At 47.2% G+C, this 18,252-nt stretch overlaps 1 protein-coding gene across 1 annotated transcript in view; it reads right to left on the minus strand.

The window, feature by feature from the left end:
* Positions 1–422: 422 nt before the first annotated feature.
* LOC133010249 (ephrin type-B receptor 3-like) overlaps positions 423–18,252 on the minus strand; it is a 57,915-nt gene continuing 40,085 nt past the window's right edge. The window contains exons 5-16 of the mRNA XM_061077756.1: positions 17,536–17,871; positions 15,156–15,292; positions 14,380–14,542; positions 13,816–13,924; positions 12,160–12,212; positions 11,525–11,743; positions 9,405–9,652; positions 8,673–8,888; positions 7,495–7,644; positions 6,614–6,813; positions 3,005–3,160; positions 423–531 (exon numbers count right to left, since the gene is read on the minus strand). Coding sequence (XP_060933739.1) covers positions 423–531; positions 3,005–3,160; positions 6,614–6,813; positions 7,495–7,644; positions 8,673–8,888; positions 9,405–9,652; positions 11,525–11,743; positions 12,160–12,212; positions 13,816–13,924; positions 14,380–14,542; positions 15,156–15,292; positions 17,536–17,871 — 2,096 coding nt within the window. The remainder of the gene's footprint in view (positions 532–3,004; positions 3,161–6,613; positions 6,814–7,494; positions 7,645–8,672; positions 8,889–9,404; positions 9,653–11,524; positions 11,744–12,159; positions 12,213–13,815; positions 13,925–14,379; positions 14,543–15,155; positions 15,293–17,535; positions 17,872–18,252) is intronic.

Here is an 18,252-nt window from a genome sequence, read left to right on the forward strand (position 1 = left end):
TCTTGCAGGAGGTTTAGAGTGTGAAGTTTCAGTAACGGGGGCTAAGGCCAACTTCACCAAAACACACATGCATGCAAACGTCACCCCACACCAGAGCCGGTGAGGCACGCATGGGATATAAGGGGCTTAGCTCCTCCTTCAAAAAAACACACAAACTATGATTGGATGGCAAAAAAAAAAAGGAACAATGACGAATACCAAAAAAAGCAGGAAGAGGGAATGGAAGTGGTGATGAGATTAAGAAAAACTGAAGAAAAAAAAAAATTCAGAGGCACCGCAAGCCAGTTTCATTGCGTCTAATTGGCAGAGGCGGGTCAGGCAGCTGGGGTTTCCCATTGGCTCTCTCTGCCACAGTGTCCCCTCCCCCTTTTGTGTCCTGTCTGGCTGTCCTTCCGACGGCATGGGTCCGCGTGTGCCGTCGCTCACACCTGGACAGGAAGTGTTTGGTTCATCTGTAGTCTCATGTCCTGAATGCTCCCGAGAATCTTCTTTTGATGGCCGGCCAGCGTCACTCCTATCCGCAGCAGGTCCCTGTGGGGCGGGAGTGGGGGGGGGGAAAGGTGTTAGAAGAATTGTATATAAAGTTATCATGTGCTGAATGTACTGCTGATGCAAGGTGTGACAGTCTGACAGACTGGTTAGTGAGAGGCATGTTGTTGTACTCAGAGGTGCAGTTTAGCACCTCTGAGTACAACAACATGCCTCTCAATAACCGCAAACAGTGTTGATGTCAAACTGAATTATGTTTACTGCCATATAAGGAAATGTACCCAAAACAGGAAATACGCCTGGAGAGATGTGACAATCAGGACATTCTATTATAGTATAGCAAATGTAACCCCACCTATACCTTGTAACTGAGCTTTTGAATAAAAGCATTGTACACGGGAAGTACCGTTGAAGTTGGCTGCGACCCACTCAGAGGTGCGGACCTCCCTTGCAAGTGAAAACGAAGTACTTGTCATTGTGTGGTGTTTGATTCAGTGAGTTCTTACAGCATTAGTTATATGTCTGGGTGAAATACCCTCGACAAAAGGACACAGGAGTCAGGCCAGGTGGCTCAGTCAAACGTAGAAGTGGACAAACATCACACAAACCAAATTTCACTTTTCGAACCCTGCAGGTAAACACACACGCTACCGGGGTGGGAACAGGCAACCTTGGCAATCACCCATATAATGGACCTGCTAAGGGTATGTCAACAAAATGGGGGACGCTCGCACAGCTACAGCAAATGTTGGCGTTAATGCGACATGCTGCTGTTGCCGGGCAGGTGGGCGAGCGGAGTGGAGGAGCCGTAATGTGATGGTTAATGATTAAAGAGCAAACTTCTGCTTCTGTAACTAAGTGGCAGGCTGGTGTGAAGTCAGCCAGCTGCCACACAGGAGCTGAGGAGCAGAAGACTTGTTTTTTGAGATATCAGACAGATTACTCAGTATCCTGTCATTTAGACTCAGAAGGGGGAGGGGGGGGGGGGCCAGTAAAGCAGCTTTACGTTGGCCGCTGTTGCACAACTTGGTTTAAAGCATCCAAGAAAAAACGAGTCTCTGGAGAAACCCGACACGAGCTCCCAGCAGGGTGAGCTTTAGAGGAAGTAAAAGGTCTAAACCTAAAGTGGAAGTTGCAACAGGAAAAACATTTAAATGATGATTATTACTACACTTTAAAAAAAAATTAAAAAAGCCCAGGGAGGGAGCACCTGCTTTGGCCGTCATTAACCAAACTACATAATCTAATCATCAGTGATGTTGGTTTAACGCTGTACAATAACATCACGAGAATCTCTGCTTTCCGCTCGCTTGTTTGATTTCCCGACTCGATAGCTGAGGGGAGAGCGGACGGCGTCTGCGGCGGCGATTAGCTGAGTGTTGGGGCCGCCTGCGTCCTCTCCATTCAGTCACACACACACACACACACACACACACACACTGGATAATCTAATATTACACGCAGACGCCACACACTCTGCTTGTCTCATTGACTTTGCGGCCCTATTTATTTCCGTACAAAACTGTGCACCTAAACACACACTCGCAGACACACACACACACGTCCTCTCCAAAGCCAGATAAGGGTTCATTACTGCAATTTTTGTGCAAATAAAGTGTTTTTTTCTTGTTTTGTTTCCATATTTTGCCATCTCCATCAGCACAGCAGCGGTGGATGAAATGATAATAAATGGGCGCCATTAGAGGAATTACTGGCCATTAAGGGCCACAGAGAGCCACAGTACACCACACCTGTCAGCCGGGCCAAATTGAAACAAATTACCTCCACCTCCATTGCCTATTATGCCGCTAATGAGGATGATTTATTTATCATTATAATCTTAATTCATTTATTTGATCATCACTGGCCTCCAATTTCCAGGGCTTCCATTACATCATTTCCTGTTTGTAAACACGACAGAAGGTGGGTGAGTGATCAAGGTCAACTGGAGAACGCCGGGGGGGTGGGGGGGGCGTCTTCGAGTGCTCACTGAAAAGTTTAGGATCGTATCCCTGGATTGTGTATATAGAAATAAATAGTAATGATAACAATAGACGATAATAATAATCATTATTCTAAACCGGGAACATATCCTGATTAATTACATACCTGATCAAAGTATAGAAGATTTGATGGTTCTCATTTTCTATACAAATATATATATAATAATATGATAATAATACAATAACATACAAGGCCTGATGCTCTTTGTGTTCATTGCAGACCCAAATAAGGTTTTACTGAAACGTCTGATACAAAACATATTAAAATATATTTTTAATGTTTTACGTCTGTTATTCATTTGATGTTTGAGTCTCCTCTGTGCCAAACTCCTCCCATCTCCTCCTGTTTAATTTAGCCATGAGATTATTTTTATTCCCTCAAGGTCAATCTGTGTAACACTAATTTGACTCTCAAACTCAGCCCAGTCAATCACTTTAGGCCTGATTAGCTGGAACCACCATCCCTCTCTCTCTCTCTCTCTCTCTCCCTCTCTGTCTCTCGCTCCACTCACTCTGCCGTCATCTGGGCCACCAGGTCGAAGGAAGCGAATCCGGCATTGACGAAGTTGTCACGGTAGCGGCTCATCTTGATGGCGTCCAGCCAGTCCCCCACAGTGGTGAAAGTGGTATAGTCTGGGACACAGCGGTCAAGCAAGGGCTGGGACACCCTATACGTGGGAGGGAGATGGGGGGGAAGGAGGAGGGAGAAAGAGAGACAGAGAGAGAGAGGGTTAAGGTCGTCACTCTGCTGCCTCTGCCGGCCAACCTCACCCCCGAACGCCCCCCTGCTGAGCGCCACCTCTCCATTTCTCCACCTCTCCTCCTCTCTCCCTCCTCTCCTCCTCTCCTCCACATGTTGGGAGTTGAGTTCGGCGGTGGGGAGTAGGGAGCGGGGGGGCATGGGCACAGGTTTCATGAGAGACTGGCTGGAGGCTCGGGCGGTGGAAGCTGGCGCTGCAGCTTGGGAGCGGACACAGAGCAGACGTCAAATTTGGGAATGACTGATGGCTCCCACTTTTACAATTTTACAAGCCACCCGATCAGATTGACGTAAAGCATCGTTAATCCTTTTGCTTTCGCTACAACAACAGGTGTCATAAGCAAGTGTGTGTGGTTGTTTTTTTTTCCCGAAGTCAAGAATGCATTTATGTGGCTGTATCAGTGATGGAGAAGAATGCAGAATATGTCTCATGAAACCCTAGAGATATCTGGATTGATTGACTCTCTACCTGCCGGTCGGTTGCGGTTCTTCCCGCTGCAGTGAAACGTCGCTGTGCTGTCGGGGGGGGGGGGGGGGGGGGGGGGGGGCGGACTGACGGGAGGAAGAAAGAAAAAGGACTTGAAATCTAATCTGAGCGGTTGTACTGAGCTGCACTTTCAAAACTACCTACAAATGTGGTTCGAATCGGATCTGGGACGGCTGGATTCCGTGCGGGTTTCGCTTGACAGTCGGAGCCAGTAACATTATCTGAACTCTTAGGCCATAAGCCATATGTTTTATAGTGCATAATTACTGCATTTAAAAAACATTCTCAGGGTGTGTGTGTGAAACAGACACTGTGGCTTGTTCCTGAACCGGCTCTTTCTCACACTCGGGTTCGGTTGCGTGCAACAAAAATCCCACGGAGGTGTAGAAGACACTTTGGGGAAAACGCTTTGTGACGGGGGAGAGAAATATCTGCGGAATGTAAACACAGATGTCGCCCACATGTGTGTGTGGTTGCATATACTGGGACTCGCTCAGGAACCTGCAGATGCCAGCGGTGCATGGAAGGAGTGAGTCACAAACCAGTATGTTGACTGTGCATCTCTGTGCATGGGAAAGAATTTTTGTTGTGTTCTCCTGTATTTTCGCATGTTGTTACACACCTGTTGACAGCCTGACATGAGCCTTTCTAAAGACCAACCTAACTCGCTGTGCCCGATCAATGCCGCTGATAGAGAGGCCACCTTGGGAGTTTTAATAAAACTCTGCTACTACTTGGAGCGAAGTGGTGCGGATGAACCGGAGAGAAGGGGGGTGGTGGTGGAGGAGGAGGAGGAGTAGGAGGAGGAGGAGGTGAAGGAGTAGAAACAGACGAGGGAGTGGAGCGAAGAGAATGAGCCCCACTGTCTCCCCTCCTCTCTGCTCCGTTGATCCCTGTCATCCTTTTTGATGGCATTAGATTCATTAACAATTAAAAGAGGAATGGAGAGAGAAAGAGGGAGAAAAAAGAGGAAAAGCATGGAGGGGGGGGGAGTTAATAACAGTGATACAGAGGCTCCATTGAGTGGTGCAGATGGAGTGATTTTTAATAAGGCCTGTGCTTCGGAGCCCAAGGCCTCGGGCCGTCGTTAACGCCAGACTCGGGCTCTTCTCTTAATGGAGTATTGTTCGTGGTCCCTCTCTAACGTCAGCTTCAAAGGAGTCGACGAGCCACAAGAAGAAACACGGCAGCAATGCTCCCTCTTACTTTACGCTTACCTGGCGAGTCAGATCCAGGCAAAGTCAAAATTGTAATGTTCCTTTGCTGGGACACGGTGTCTCACTGCAACAATCTGTTCAGTCTGTGTCTGTTTGTACTTCACTTCCTGTTTTATTTTGGTGTCTGGGTTCTTGTGTCTTGTGTCTAGCTTTACTTCCTGTTGGTTTCCCCACACACCTGTACCTTGTTTGTCATTAAGCATGACAAGCGAATTCTTCCCTGTTTTGACTACCTGGTTTTGGACTCTGCCTGGATTTACGACATTCGATTTCTGCCTGTTCCCTGTATGGACTTGTTACCTTCGGACTGCTTAAGTAAAGTTTTATTTTATACTTTATTTTCTGTCTCACGTGCTTTCTTCGCAACTGAGCCCCTAGCCTAGTTCAGGATCGTCCCACTCCGAGGGGTTGAGGCCGCTACTTTGTAATTCAAAAAGTTCGGAGGGTGGATGTTGTTCATTGCTGCAGACGGAACGGTAGACGGATGAACACATGTGGCTTTACGCCTGCGGTACATCACGCAGTCATGTCAAGAACACACGCTACGCACACAGCCGGAGAACGTTCGAGTCAGACGGAGCGAGCTAACCTCCAGGCACCCTTCAACGCCGACCAGGACGGCGGTATCATCTCTCACTCCTCCCTTGTTAGGTCTGTCGGCAAGAGGCCACCTCTCCGCTGGCCCGTTTAAAATCTCGTTAGTGGCTAATTAAAAGGCGCTCCCATCTCTTTTTTTTTGCATCGCCTTAATCGAGCTAATTAACCGCAAGCTTAATCTTCTAAGAACGTCGCTCCGGTGGCCAACCGAGACCCCGGCTTTCCCTCGCGAGCCCAGCCGAGGACTGTCTGTGGCCCTCCCTCGAGACGGAGAGACCCTGATGCAGGGACAGATAGGTAGGTCACCACCACCCCCCCCCCCCCTCTGCGCTCTACCACCTTCCCTCCTCCAAATTCTTTCCAGGAAACAGATCGCAGGGAGAAGGCTGGTGCAGTTTAATGTAGATGTGACATCATTGATTGGGCCCCCGGTCAGCGGAGGAGTCGTTTCAAGGGTTGTATCGAACCAAGGTAGTTTGGATTTGCATTATAGCGTCGGCTGCACTTGTAAGAACCTGCGAGTTGTACAAGAAGAAATCTGCACTTTATTTTGAGTTAAGAGATTGTTACAGCTGAGTCACAGTGACTCACGCACGCTGTATCAACTGGGATCAGGAATATTTGTCCAGTGGAAATCATTATCGCACTCTGATCCGCTCGGGCTCAGGTACAAATGAAACGGCTCGGCCGGTTCTCTCACGGCTGGAAAGACAAGTGACTCATTCTCATTCAATAAAGTAATGACCTTTTACTGTAATCCATGACAAGAGTCCAGCCGCTCTTTTCCAAAATCTGACTTCAGAAAACCAGGGAAGATCTTTAGAAAGTAATCGGCTGTATTATCCATTATGCAATGACCCTAATTAGACAATAAAATCACGAATCCACCAATTAAAACTCAACAAGGACCTCGAGGGAAACTCTGAATCGAGAGTTCGGTCTATTTCTGTGATATCCGGCTCCACTGAGCTGAACAACATGGCCTTTCCTGCAAGGCTTTGCCTGCCGTGGCTTTTATACAGATTCCTAGCATTAATATGACCAACATACTCTGACTTACCCTGTGGACTGTGTGCTGTTCGTGACCACCTTGAGGCTGGCAGCATTGCGGATAAGCTTATCCAGCGTGGCCACAATCTGGGTGAATTTCGGTCGCAGGTTCCTCTCCTTCACCCAGCAGTCCAGCATGAGCTGGTGCAGCGCTGTGGGGCAGTCCATGGGTGGGGGCAGTCGGTAGTCCTGCTCAACGGCATTTATCACCTGGGGAAGGACAAGAGAGAAATCCCAATCACTTGGAGTGATCGAGCATCGATGTAGAGGCAGGGCCGACAGCGCGGGGAGAAAAGCCGGGTCGATCGGAAAGAACAAGTGAAGGAGGACAGGAGAGGATGAATGAGGGGAATTATAGAAGAGTCAGAGATAGAGAGAGAAAAACAACACTAAAGGAAGAAATAAGGGCCAGAGAAGAAAATCAGCTTTGAGAGGTAGTTGTGGGCGGATATGTAGAGAGCGAATGTGTTTAGGACTGTGATAGTAGATGAAAAATGTCCCATATCCATCCATTATCTTACCTAGTGGGCTAATTAGGTTAGGATACAATTCTGTTTAAACCAAAATTACCAAAAGCTCATCTCCCTTTATAACCTCCCAGTTCTGCCATCCACTTTCAGTCAACCCCCCCTAATCTGATGGTGCAGGTGAACGTCTTGTAGTTGGTGCTGCAAACTAAATCCCGGAATCTGCAGTTCAGTTTTAAAAGTTGAAACAAAATGGCATCAAAAAGAACAGGAGGACAAAGTGTGAGTCTCCACTTAACATGCATGACTTGAGACTGTGGGAGGAAGAGAACACACACAGAGAGGCACCTGCAAAGCAAGGATTCAATCCCATAAACTGATATATGTCACATTAAGAAAAAATGAAATCCTTTCATCAGCTTACATCTTGATTGCTCATGTCCCAGTACGGCCGCTCGCCGTACGACATCACCTCCCACATGACGATGCCGTAGCTCCAGACGTCACTGGCCGAGGTGAACTTCCTGTACGCGATGGCCTCGGGAGCCGTCCAGCGAATGGGGATCTTGCCGCCCTGTGGATATGCGAATGAGTAGGTGAGCATGAAATACTGAAGGGATGGAGCACAAACACAGAGTCGCACACATACAAGAGGGAAAGAGAGGATGAGAAAAAACACGGTCTGAGGGAAACATTGATACACAACAACACGTGGGCGCATGCTGCAGAACCCAGACGCCAGACGCCAGACACACAGAGGGTTAGTAACACGGTTAGAGAAAATGTGAACGAACATATGACGCTACGAGAATATTTAAGGTGCTACGAAATGTATTTTTTCAGCATCAATGTACCACCATAAGTTTACAGTCTTTAGAAGCGTTTGTGTTTTACTGTTTGGAGATGACGACAAATCCAGAAGTAGAAAAGTTAAACTTGTGAAACTTCTGTATGTGGGCTGGAGCGGGCGGCTCGTCTTTGAACCAGAACTCGTGTTCATTTATAACATGAAGACTGAATCTCTAAAGACTCTTTCCTATGTGCCTTGACACGCTTTGCCAGTTTTACATGTTGTATAATGAGAGAATAAAACTGCAATCAATACTTTTTATCAGACATTCAAGTAATTTTACATTACTTGTATATTTCCTTGTAAATTTCTTGAAATCTGCTTCAGTTTCAGTGGCAAAAAAACCACATGGTCATTAAAGTGTCCATAATTGTGTCCTTTGTGAATACTTTTGTGGCCCTAACATGTCACAAATTCATTATTATGTAATAATATCTGAATGTAATATATATTTTCTTTGATCCATCATTTAAACTGTTCAGATTTCTCTCTCTTGCCATCCACAGCGAGAAGAGAAAACACTCTCTTACTGGTCATGTCATGTGGGAGCAAACTGACACAGATCTACTTTTTGAATGCCCTAATACTTGCCAATGACTCATTTGCGAATCGGGCCAAAATCAAGCAATGGTGATGTATTGATGTTAAAACAATACATGCAGCACCTGTAAACATTGTTTTGTAAAATGAGAGTACACACACACACAGACACACACAGACACACACACACACATACAGTTATTGCCACTCACCAGTGAGCTGGTGTAGGTTGGGTCTGTGGCGTCGTCCTCCAGGAAACGGGACAGGCCAAAGTCAGACACCTTACACACCAGGTTACTGTTGACCAGGATGTTGCGGGCGGCCAAGTCTCTGTGCACGTAGTTCATGTCCGACAGGTACTTCATGCCCGCCGCGATGCCGCGCAGCATCCCGACCAGCTGGATCACAGTAAACTGCCCGTCATTGAGCTGGCGAAGGAAAAGAGAACGACGGAGATTAAGTGAGTTGTATATCAAGGCTGCGTGTTCAGATGAATACACTGCATTCCTGTTTTTATTTGTCCCTTTGTCTCTTTGTGATTCTTACATGGATCTTTCGCTGTGATATCTTTCTATTGTACCTCCCCGTCCTCCATACATCTCCTCTCTCTTTCCCTTGTACTATTTCCCTTTTTCCTGGCAGAGACTGTGTGATGTGACCGTGAGGCAGAGATTCATTGGAGACTAAGCTCTTTGTAAATGTCACCAATTGCCTGAATGCAGCATTTGTGATATATCCATTGAGGGCACTGCACTAGAGCTTAAGAAGAGCTTTTATGGCTTCAAAGAAAGTGAGATAACTAAGAGCAAGATCAGGCAGATTTGGATTTGGCTTATTTGCTGGGCAGTGCAACATTATTGACAAAATCGCAGATCCATGTTTTATACGGAGTAGCTCGAGATCCTCTTGTGTGTGATGTGTTGGCGTGTGTCTGATTCTCTCACCCTCAGGAATGAGTCCAGTGCCCCATTCTCCATGAACTCGGTCACGATCATCACCGGCCGGCTCTTGGTGACTACGCCTTCCAAACGGATGATGTTGGGATGGTCGAACTGGCCCATGATGGAAGCCTCGGACAGGAAGTCTCGCCTCTGGCGGTCAGTGTAGCCCACCTTCAGGGTCTTGATGGCTACGATGATCTCCCGTCTCCCAGGCAGCTTGAGGCGACCACGGCACACTTCCCCAAACTCTCCTGCGATAGCCCAGGTGAGACATCCAGAGGAACAGCAAAAGAGAAGAGATGGAAGGAGAGACAGAGAGAAGAGGACCGGGGAGAGAGGCATGACGGAAGAGTGGAGGAGAGTGGGGGAAAGAGGGGAGAGGGGACAGTTAACTGGTTAGAACCAAGGAGCCAGGGACGGGTAGCGGGAGGGGGGGGTGAGACAACAGGGACTGCAAGAGAAGCCAGGACTCTAGGCCAGCGTCAGGGGATGGTGGTGATGGGGGAGCATACAATGACTTTATGCTGTTAAACTACAAACTAAACAAATAGCATGGTGCGTGTGAGGCATGATGATGGAGTGTAAGAAGATTTAGAGTTGAAAAAGAATGCATGATGAAATCAAACAAAAACACAAATGGGTAAAGTTGGGTGAGAGGGTGAAAGGAGCTAAGGAGGACAGGGGAGGAAGGGAGGGGGGGATGGGGTAAGGGGGCGGTGCTAAGCTTGAGAGGTGCTGGAAAACCGGGCGCAGGAGGAAGAAGTTGGTGGAGACAGAAGCTTTGGGGTTCTCGGGGCCGTGGACGCTTTACGTTTAGAGTCTACACCAAGCGTGTGCAAAGAATGCAAGAGACGATCAGACAGTGAGAGCGATGTGTGTGTCGACAAGGGTGCAGAGATAACACAGTGGGGGAAGTCAGGGGGGATAGAGGATTGGGGGCATGGAGGAATGGAGGAATGGATTGTGGAGGGGGGGAGAGGAGAGGAGGGGGACAGGGAAGACAGGGGTTGAGGGTTCGTCACTTAAAAAGGCGAATGCTGGGAAGCGACGGGTTTCAAGTAGCCTCAGCAGTAGAAGAGTTGTCGTAGGAGCAGTAGTAGTAGCAGGAGTAAAGGTAGTAGCAGAAGCAGTGGCAGGGGACTCCCATCTCCGCCATCACCACGTCCTCCATTTGGGCTCAGATAAAATGCTAAGACAACTCAACATCACTTGGCACAGTCCTGCAGCTTTTGAGCAGAGACATTACTATCAAATATATATCAAATGCAGAAAATGCTTATCTATCTACGACATCAAATGTACGGGAGGGACTCTAAAGGAGGGGGGGGCACAACCACATGTCGGAAGAGGTGCAAGTGCCGGGGAAATAGTGGTCCAGCAGAAGCCCTCTTCAATGAAGAGGTTCTCAAGACAGTCAAAAGTGGGAAGGGTCAGGGACGACCAATCCTGGACAGGAAAATGTCAATATTTTCCCTCCCATCTGAGCAGGAGTGATACCTCAGAGGGAATGATCGAAATGAATATAAAAAATATATACTCTGTATCATGCTTTGTAAAACCCAAGATTCTCCAATTCCTCAGATAAAACAGTTTAATGTAAGATGTTAACCCACTTGTTTTTTTTGTAGGGTCTGATGTATTTATTTTGTTTGTATAAAATCATTTCATTACACTGCAGAAGTTGGGAAATTGAAAACAGGAAACTTTTAGGACAACTTATGCTTACATCTTCTGTTTACCTTAGAGATAGAAGACATATCTGCTTCCAGATTTCATAGAGTTTTGTGCAGTGTCATATGTGTTTGATTAAAAAAATCTATTTTCTTTCTCTTAGTCCAGGATTGGGCTCCACTTTAATGGCACAGGTGAAATTACACTAGATTTACTCTAAATGTACATAACATTTAACATACAAGGGAGTGCTAGGACTGTGAGTCTCTCTAACTAAACAACAATATACTGAAGCTAGTTTAGCTAGTTTCAGTATATCTCCAGCTGACAGGAGAGTGCTGGGCCCATCTGTAAGACTGGGGATGGGGGGTTCCAAAGAGGTGACGAGTGTGGTAGGGATAGGGGGGAGGGGGGGCAAAGAAGAGGGCTAGCGATGAATTGAGTGAAAGTACCGCTTGGTGTGAAGTCCTCTAACGGTATGGCCTGGAGGTGACTAGCAGTCTTCCCCCTGTAGCTCAGGAGCTTGGGTGGGTTACCTGCGCCGATGACCTCCTCGATCTTCACGCAGGACACGTCGATCTCCTTGGCAAACTCGCGCACTGCTTCATTGGGGTCCTCGTAGGTGAAGGGATCAATGTAGACCTTCATTCCCGGCGTTACTATAGGGGATTCAGTAGCAAGAACAGGAAAGTGAATCTATGCAGCCAAAAGAAATATTTCAACAATCATTACAACTGTGTAATGTTATGAAAATGTATTATTTAACTGTAGATCAATACAAGATTCTTTTGGGGGGCTTCCAAGTGTAAACAGTGGATAACCGGGCAAAGACTCACACCCTTTACAGTCCAACTAGTTTCTTTTATCACAACAAGTCGAACATTTCTCCACACAAAATACAGTTTTGTAGGTGTTTTAAGTCGACAGATTCTGCATCTTCCCATGCAGAATCTGTTTATAGAGATGAAGTTATGTGAGCTACTCCTTGGTGGGTGGGGATGCTCAGTAAAGTTTAAGTTACAGGAATATTGCTGCTGAAATGTGGAGTCAGGTGGCAAGGAGGGGGCATCTCAGCGCAGAGACTTACTGTATTGCTGCAGTTTCTCTGTGTACTCCGACTCTGAGCCGTTCCTCTGCTTTCTGTGGAGAGAGATGAAAACAAACTGAGTCACATGGACTCGCAGCAGGGTGCAAATACTGGAAAGGAACAAAGGCACGAGGAGAACACAGATCCCTAATAATGTCTGCAGAGATGTAGCCACACAAGGCTACAGTGGTGCCTTTTTACAATGTTTAGTCTTCCTGCATTGGAAGCCAGGGATCCGCTGTAGATAAAGATTGTATCAATGCCCGGTGGTAAAATGATTCATTCTTGGGACTGTTACTGGAGTCTAGACAAAAGCTATCGCACCATTGTCTTGAGCAGCGAGTGGAAGCCATTCTTTCTCGTACCCCCAGCAGCAGAGTTAAACAGCAAGCTCAGCTGTCTTGCATTTCGAGCCCTACAGACATCACAGTGTTCGCTTCGATTCAGTCCGCCTCTTGTTTTCTCCTCGTGGACTCTTGCTCTTTTGCTGTCATTCTCTCTTTCCCTTCTTTAAGCATTTGTCTTCTCTCTTTTTCTCTTTTACTCGTGTCTCTATTGTGTCTTCCTGTATCCGCATCTCCTCACATGTGTCCCTTCTGCACTGGTGGGGGGGGGTGGGGGGGGGGGGGGTGCACAGAGATGATGACAGACTGAGGGGGCTGGGTTGTAGAAATTACATGTTAATGTGCTTCCTTTGTTGTCAAACCAGTAACCAGGGCAATAACACCCGATGGTGATTTGCATCTTATTTCAAATTCTAATTTGGTTCCGGAATATGCCGAAGCTCCGTGTTTTGTGTTATGACTATTTTCTTCTTCTTCTGTGGCGGTCGGTGGCCGCGGCTAAGCCAAGACCCTGAGAGAGACACAATGTAGCGGTGTTAAAATAGACGAGTGAAGAGGCAGGAGGGAGAAGGAGAGGAGGGGGAGCCAGGGAGATTATTATTCAGTCTAGCGTGACCGATGCCCACGCTTGTCAGACGCTGCCTGAACTGGCTTTCGGAGGGAACCCAGTGAGCACCAGTGCCAACCTTTCACACAAACACACACACACACACAATTTGCTGCCTGACAAATGAGTGGTATAAGGATAAACGAGTGTGGTTAAACCAAGCTGATGCAGCGTTGGACTTTTGGAAAGGTGGGAGCAGCCACTCGCGTCTTCCCATTCAATTGGGCCTAGCAGACAGGGGCGCATCTGGATTCTTTGTTGACAGTTGAGTCAGAGTGTTGGGCCATGAGGGCAAGCCTATCAGGCCCAGCAGCTGCTCCACCATGCTGTGTCCAGTGGGCAATGTAGCATTTTAACCAAAGCTGTTTACTATTCACACATTCAGTCGGCTAATCTGGCATTCAATGGCCTCACAGGTGGCCCAGAAATACAGCAAGACTGATCTGGGGGTGGTTTGGAGGACATGCAAACAAAGTTGACATTTGAAGCTCCCTCAGTTTTTTTCAACCTGAAAAAGATTTTGTTCCGCAAAGGTCCTTTAAGACCTTTTTATTCCACCACATTTTGTCATCTAGATAAAGTAAAGAAGTAAGTATAAAAGGGTTTTGCCCACTCTGTTATCTGCCGTTGCCGGCCCAGATGCTTATGTTCATCTTTCACATGTTGTGACTTTTTGAAAAGCTAATGAAGGAGCTATATTCTCACCTGAGGCAGACGATTGCGATGACCACAACTGCAATGATGAAGACAAAGGTGGTGGTGGCTGATCCCACGATGAGTGGCACCTGCTCTTGCCATGACTTGGGAGGGTCGGCTTTTGGGGGTTAAAGAAAGAAAGTTATTTACTAGGAGAACGTACAAACATAAATATTTACAGGCTACAATTCCTTTATTTTTCCTCTCAGCATGCCCTAAGTCTAAATGTAGAATATTTTCACTAAAGACCTGTATGCTTACACAAGTAAAACCATGACTTTGTGTTCTTTAGGTTGTAATAAGCAGACTGGAAAGCAACCTGGGACCAACAAATACATTTAAGGGGACTGCAATAAACTCTCACTTGTCTACTCATGATGAGTTTGGCATATGAATTGGTAAAAATTAGCTTCACACCAATTTCTCTTGGATTTCAGTTACCTTTTTCATTAAAAATACTAAAGGTGGCTTCCAACTCATATGAGCTTTTGAGCCTCAATTATGATCATAAACTTATGCACAGCACTATTATGGATTTTCCGACACATCTCTGGGTAATAAAACGGGACATACTTTGCAGGTTGGTGCTGAAGTCGGCTGGGCTGCTGTAGCGACCGTAACCAGCTACAGTTCGGGCCCGGACCTGCACCACATAAGGCGTACCAGCCTTGAGACCTTCGATGCGTGCGTTGCTCCGCTGGGCGGTCATAGTATGGGCGATGGCCTCACCCTGATCCTGCAGAGACAAAGACAGTTAGTGATACTAAAACAGCAGCCCCTTGTGCCGTCTCATTCATCTCCATCCCCTCTCGGGTGTTATACCCTCCCTGACAAGGCTGACCAATAGAACCATGCAGGACGGTGAGAGAGAAAGAGAGATGGAGATAGACAGATCGTAGCCGGCGTGTTAATCTGACGGGAGAAGGACAAGACAACAAACAGAGCGGATACACACTGAGTGCCTTTGTTCTCCCCCCAAGGCAAGTCCCGTCTTAACTCTCTGGGCCTCTGCAATATGCAGAAACTTTCTGATGCATGGATGGAGGGAGGACAACCGGGGGGGTAGGAGGGAGGCCGAGAGGGAGAGATGGATTTGGGGTGCAGAAAAGGGCAGAGCATAATGGAACTGTAGGAATGGGTTGGGAGGAGAGAGAGAGAGAGATAGAAATCAAAAAAAGGGGAAGTCTAAGGCGAGGTGATCATGCAAGCTACGACTGGAAATGGCGAGTCCTCACTGCAACCAGGTGTTTATCAGCAGAGGCATTGTGTCCCACATTTACAGAAACGCAGACAAAACAGAGGCCAATGCGAGTCATTGAAATTGGATTGAATTAGAGGCGTTGACATACATTGCCGCTTACCTTCTCATGGTACTTAATCTCATAATCCAGAATGATTCCGTTGGGCTTGTCTGGAGGCAGCCAGGACAGGCTCATGGTGCTCGCTGTGGCCGCCATCAGGTGGACGGTGGGCACTGCGGACGGAGCTACACGGGGCAGAGAACAAGTAAGAGGGGAAATTAGTTTCATTTATCGTTTTCTGTGTTATATCCTTTCTACTCCTTTGCCCTTTTGTGTGTTCACATAAGCCCAAACACAAAGCCTTAGGCACTGGGCTTTGTGGAAAGCTTTGGCCAATGGTTAGTATGCAGAACCAGTCCCCACTAATGCTGAAATTCTCTCTCCCGGAGTTCTTGGAGAGGGAGAGGGGGACGTCTGATTCTCCCGTGACGTGAGGATCAAACTGCGAAAACTGATGGATACGTTTCTGGTACTTGCCATTCTCTGTGCCACACACCGACTGTCGGCAAGCATGGGAACAAGCACACACTTCCACAGAACTATTGCGGAACTATTGTGCATATTTTACTCCATCATCCAGAGGAAGTTTCTGATTTGACTTTTTTGTGGTCATAGAAATCATGTAAAAAAGCAAGGCCATGCGCATACACCACATATACATAATATACCCAAATAAAAATATCAAAGTATTGTTTTGTGGACACTAACACACACTCTGAGAACACCACACTACACCACACTGCACTCCACCCACCTGAGCTCTTTGTTCACATGTGCCTATTAATGGACGAGTGCTGTCTGCCTTCCTGTGTCTCTTTCCTCTTGTCTAAGTTCGGGCTTGTTCTGCAGCTCTGACTCACTCTCTCCTCTCGGTCTCTACTCCATCGCTTTTTTGTTTCACATGTTAAACCGTCTACCTCCAGTGGTACCTTCTCCCTTAAAAAATTAAGTCCCTCACTTTTGTCTTACACTCACAATTACCTTCTGAGATTCCTGCCCGTTTTTTACTGCCGTCTTAACTTTTCAATTTCTTTTGACACTCTCTCTCCCTATTTTTGTTAAAAGCTTTTTAATCCCCGGTTTTTGCTCCTTTGATCCTCCCCCTTGCATTTCCTTTCTCTGTCTGCTGCTATGTGTTTCCGTGGCCAGACATCCTTCTGTTACTCTCTCTCCCTTTGCTGCTAAGACCTTCCCTTCAATCCCCCGTTCCCTCCCCTGCCATCCCCAGCCACCCAGACCCTCCACATCTCTCTTTCTCCCCAGATGACAATACTTCCTCGGCAGATCCCCTGGTTACTCTAGCCGAGGGATTAGGGGCCCTCCTGCAGGAGAAGATGTTGCAGTAACCATGGAGGTGGCCCCTGCAGCTTATCACCAGCCTAGTATTTATTTTGGTTCTTAAAAGGTGAATGCACATGCAGGGATGGTCTTGGGACTACACCGGGGGATAATCTGATCCCAGTTGATGCTCTACATGCCTCCCTCCTTTCCCTTCACCTCCGTCTCGCCACTCAACTGACCCCCAGCCCCCAAAGATTGACAGCGGTTCTTGTCAGCCCTGTGCGGGACCCCTCATAAAACAATGAGGCCCTCGTGTGCATGTGGGGCCTTGTGGTCCTAAACCCACTGACAGAAGGTATTCGTAAAGCATTTTTTAGGAGTGCAAGGTTAGAGGTGATGAGCACAAGGCCATGGAGGGAAGAGAGAGATGCCGGGGGATGGAGCAAGGGATAATCCCCGGTGTTGTCTAAGACTGCAGAAAGAGCAAATTTAACATAGAGACTAAACACATCTAAGGCGCTGCTTAAGATCCCTGGGAGAACCTCGACAAAGAGACCAGCTCGCAGGAACAGAAGTCCAGAGTGAGCTCAGCAGCACCGAAATTCACTGAGGTTGTTGAATGTTCAACCTGGCTACCCAACTATCCATAAACTCCTCCCAACTCCCAACGATGTAAACCCCAGTGTTGTAAATTATGCACAAGATTATCACTACAACCCAAACTTATTCTGTAACTACATGAGCTGAGGTTCAATCTTGGTTTCATCTCAGCATCTGATTGCTACATTGGCCTAGTTCCTGTCGTTGCTGTGGGCTGGAAGCTGTAGGCAGCTCCAATACTGAAGGTTCAACACACTACACGCTGCCTCGCTTTTGCTATTTGCAGCAGTGTTAGCACAGAGCACGCTGTGGGTGTGTGAAAAAGGTCCCTTTCTAAGCTCATTCAGAAGAAGGGCTTCCTTCTCAATCCCTGTTCAAAGAGAAAAATATGTAACACACTCCTACATGGATACAAGAAATTGATCTCTACCTCTTAAGCGCAAAACATATTCTCCGACATCTTTTTCTACCCCTTCGAAAGTTGGCAATGTCTACAAATTCAATATTGTTCTTTGACAAGCAGCCATGAGGCCGAGGCTTAACGTACCGGCCTGATTGGTGGTGATGTTCACTGCGGAGAAATGAGGTGTGTACGGGCTCTTGTTGGACACTCCGTTGACCGCCTGGATCTCGAAGCTGTACTGCGTGTGCGCCTGCAGGTTCCGGACGGCCACGCGGCGCTGGGTCAGGCCCAGGTGGCGCGGCGAGATGTCCACGTTGTCGTCGCAACGCGAGCACATCCCCCGCTCGGGCAGGCATTTCTTGCAGATGACGTTGTAGAAGATGTCGTCGCGGTCGCCCATGTCGCGCGGCTCGCTCCACTCCAGCACGAGCGAGGTTTCGTTCACGATGGAGATGACGCTGCGTGGAGCCGAGGGAACAGCTGCAAGCGGGAAAGGCAAAAGCGGGGATGAGATGAGGAAAATGGGGTTTGGAATTGGAGCTGAATTTAATGTCCCTGCACAATAGTTGCAGAGAAACACTGACAATGGACAAAGACTCATATTGAAAGACACAGTTTAAGTATCATTATATTCTTATGCATTAATAATTCCATCACTGCTATTGACACAATTCATGAGCCAAAAATTGTTCCTCGTGCTGTGGTATTGGTTCATTTTTTCATGCATTAAGTAGTAAGTCATTTTTTTTTTCTTCCACATAACAAGAGACCGTTACAGCAGCGTTGCAGGAAAAAAAAGGGGGACAGGAGTTCAAATTTGAATTCCATGCTCATTCCCACTGTGTGTATGTTAATGTGTGT

The sequence above is a fragment of the Limanda limanda genome, chromosome 9, assembly GCF_963576545.1.
Source record: "Limanda limanda chromosome 9, fLimLim1.1, whole genome shotgun sequence".
NCBI lineage: Eukaryota > Metazoa > Chordata > Actinopteri > Pleuronectiformes > Pleuronectidae > Limanda > Limanda limanda.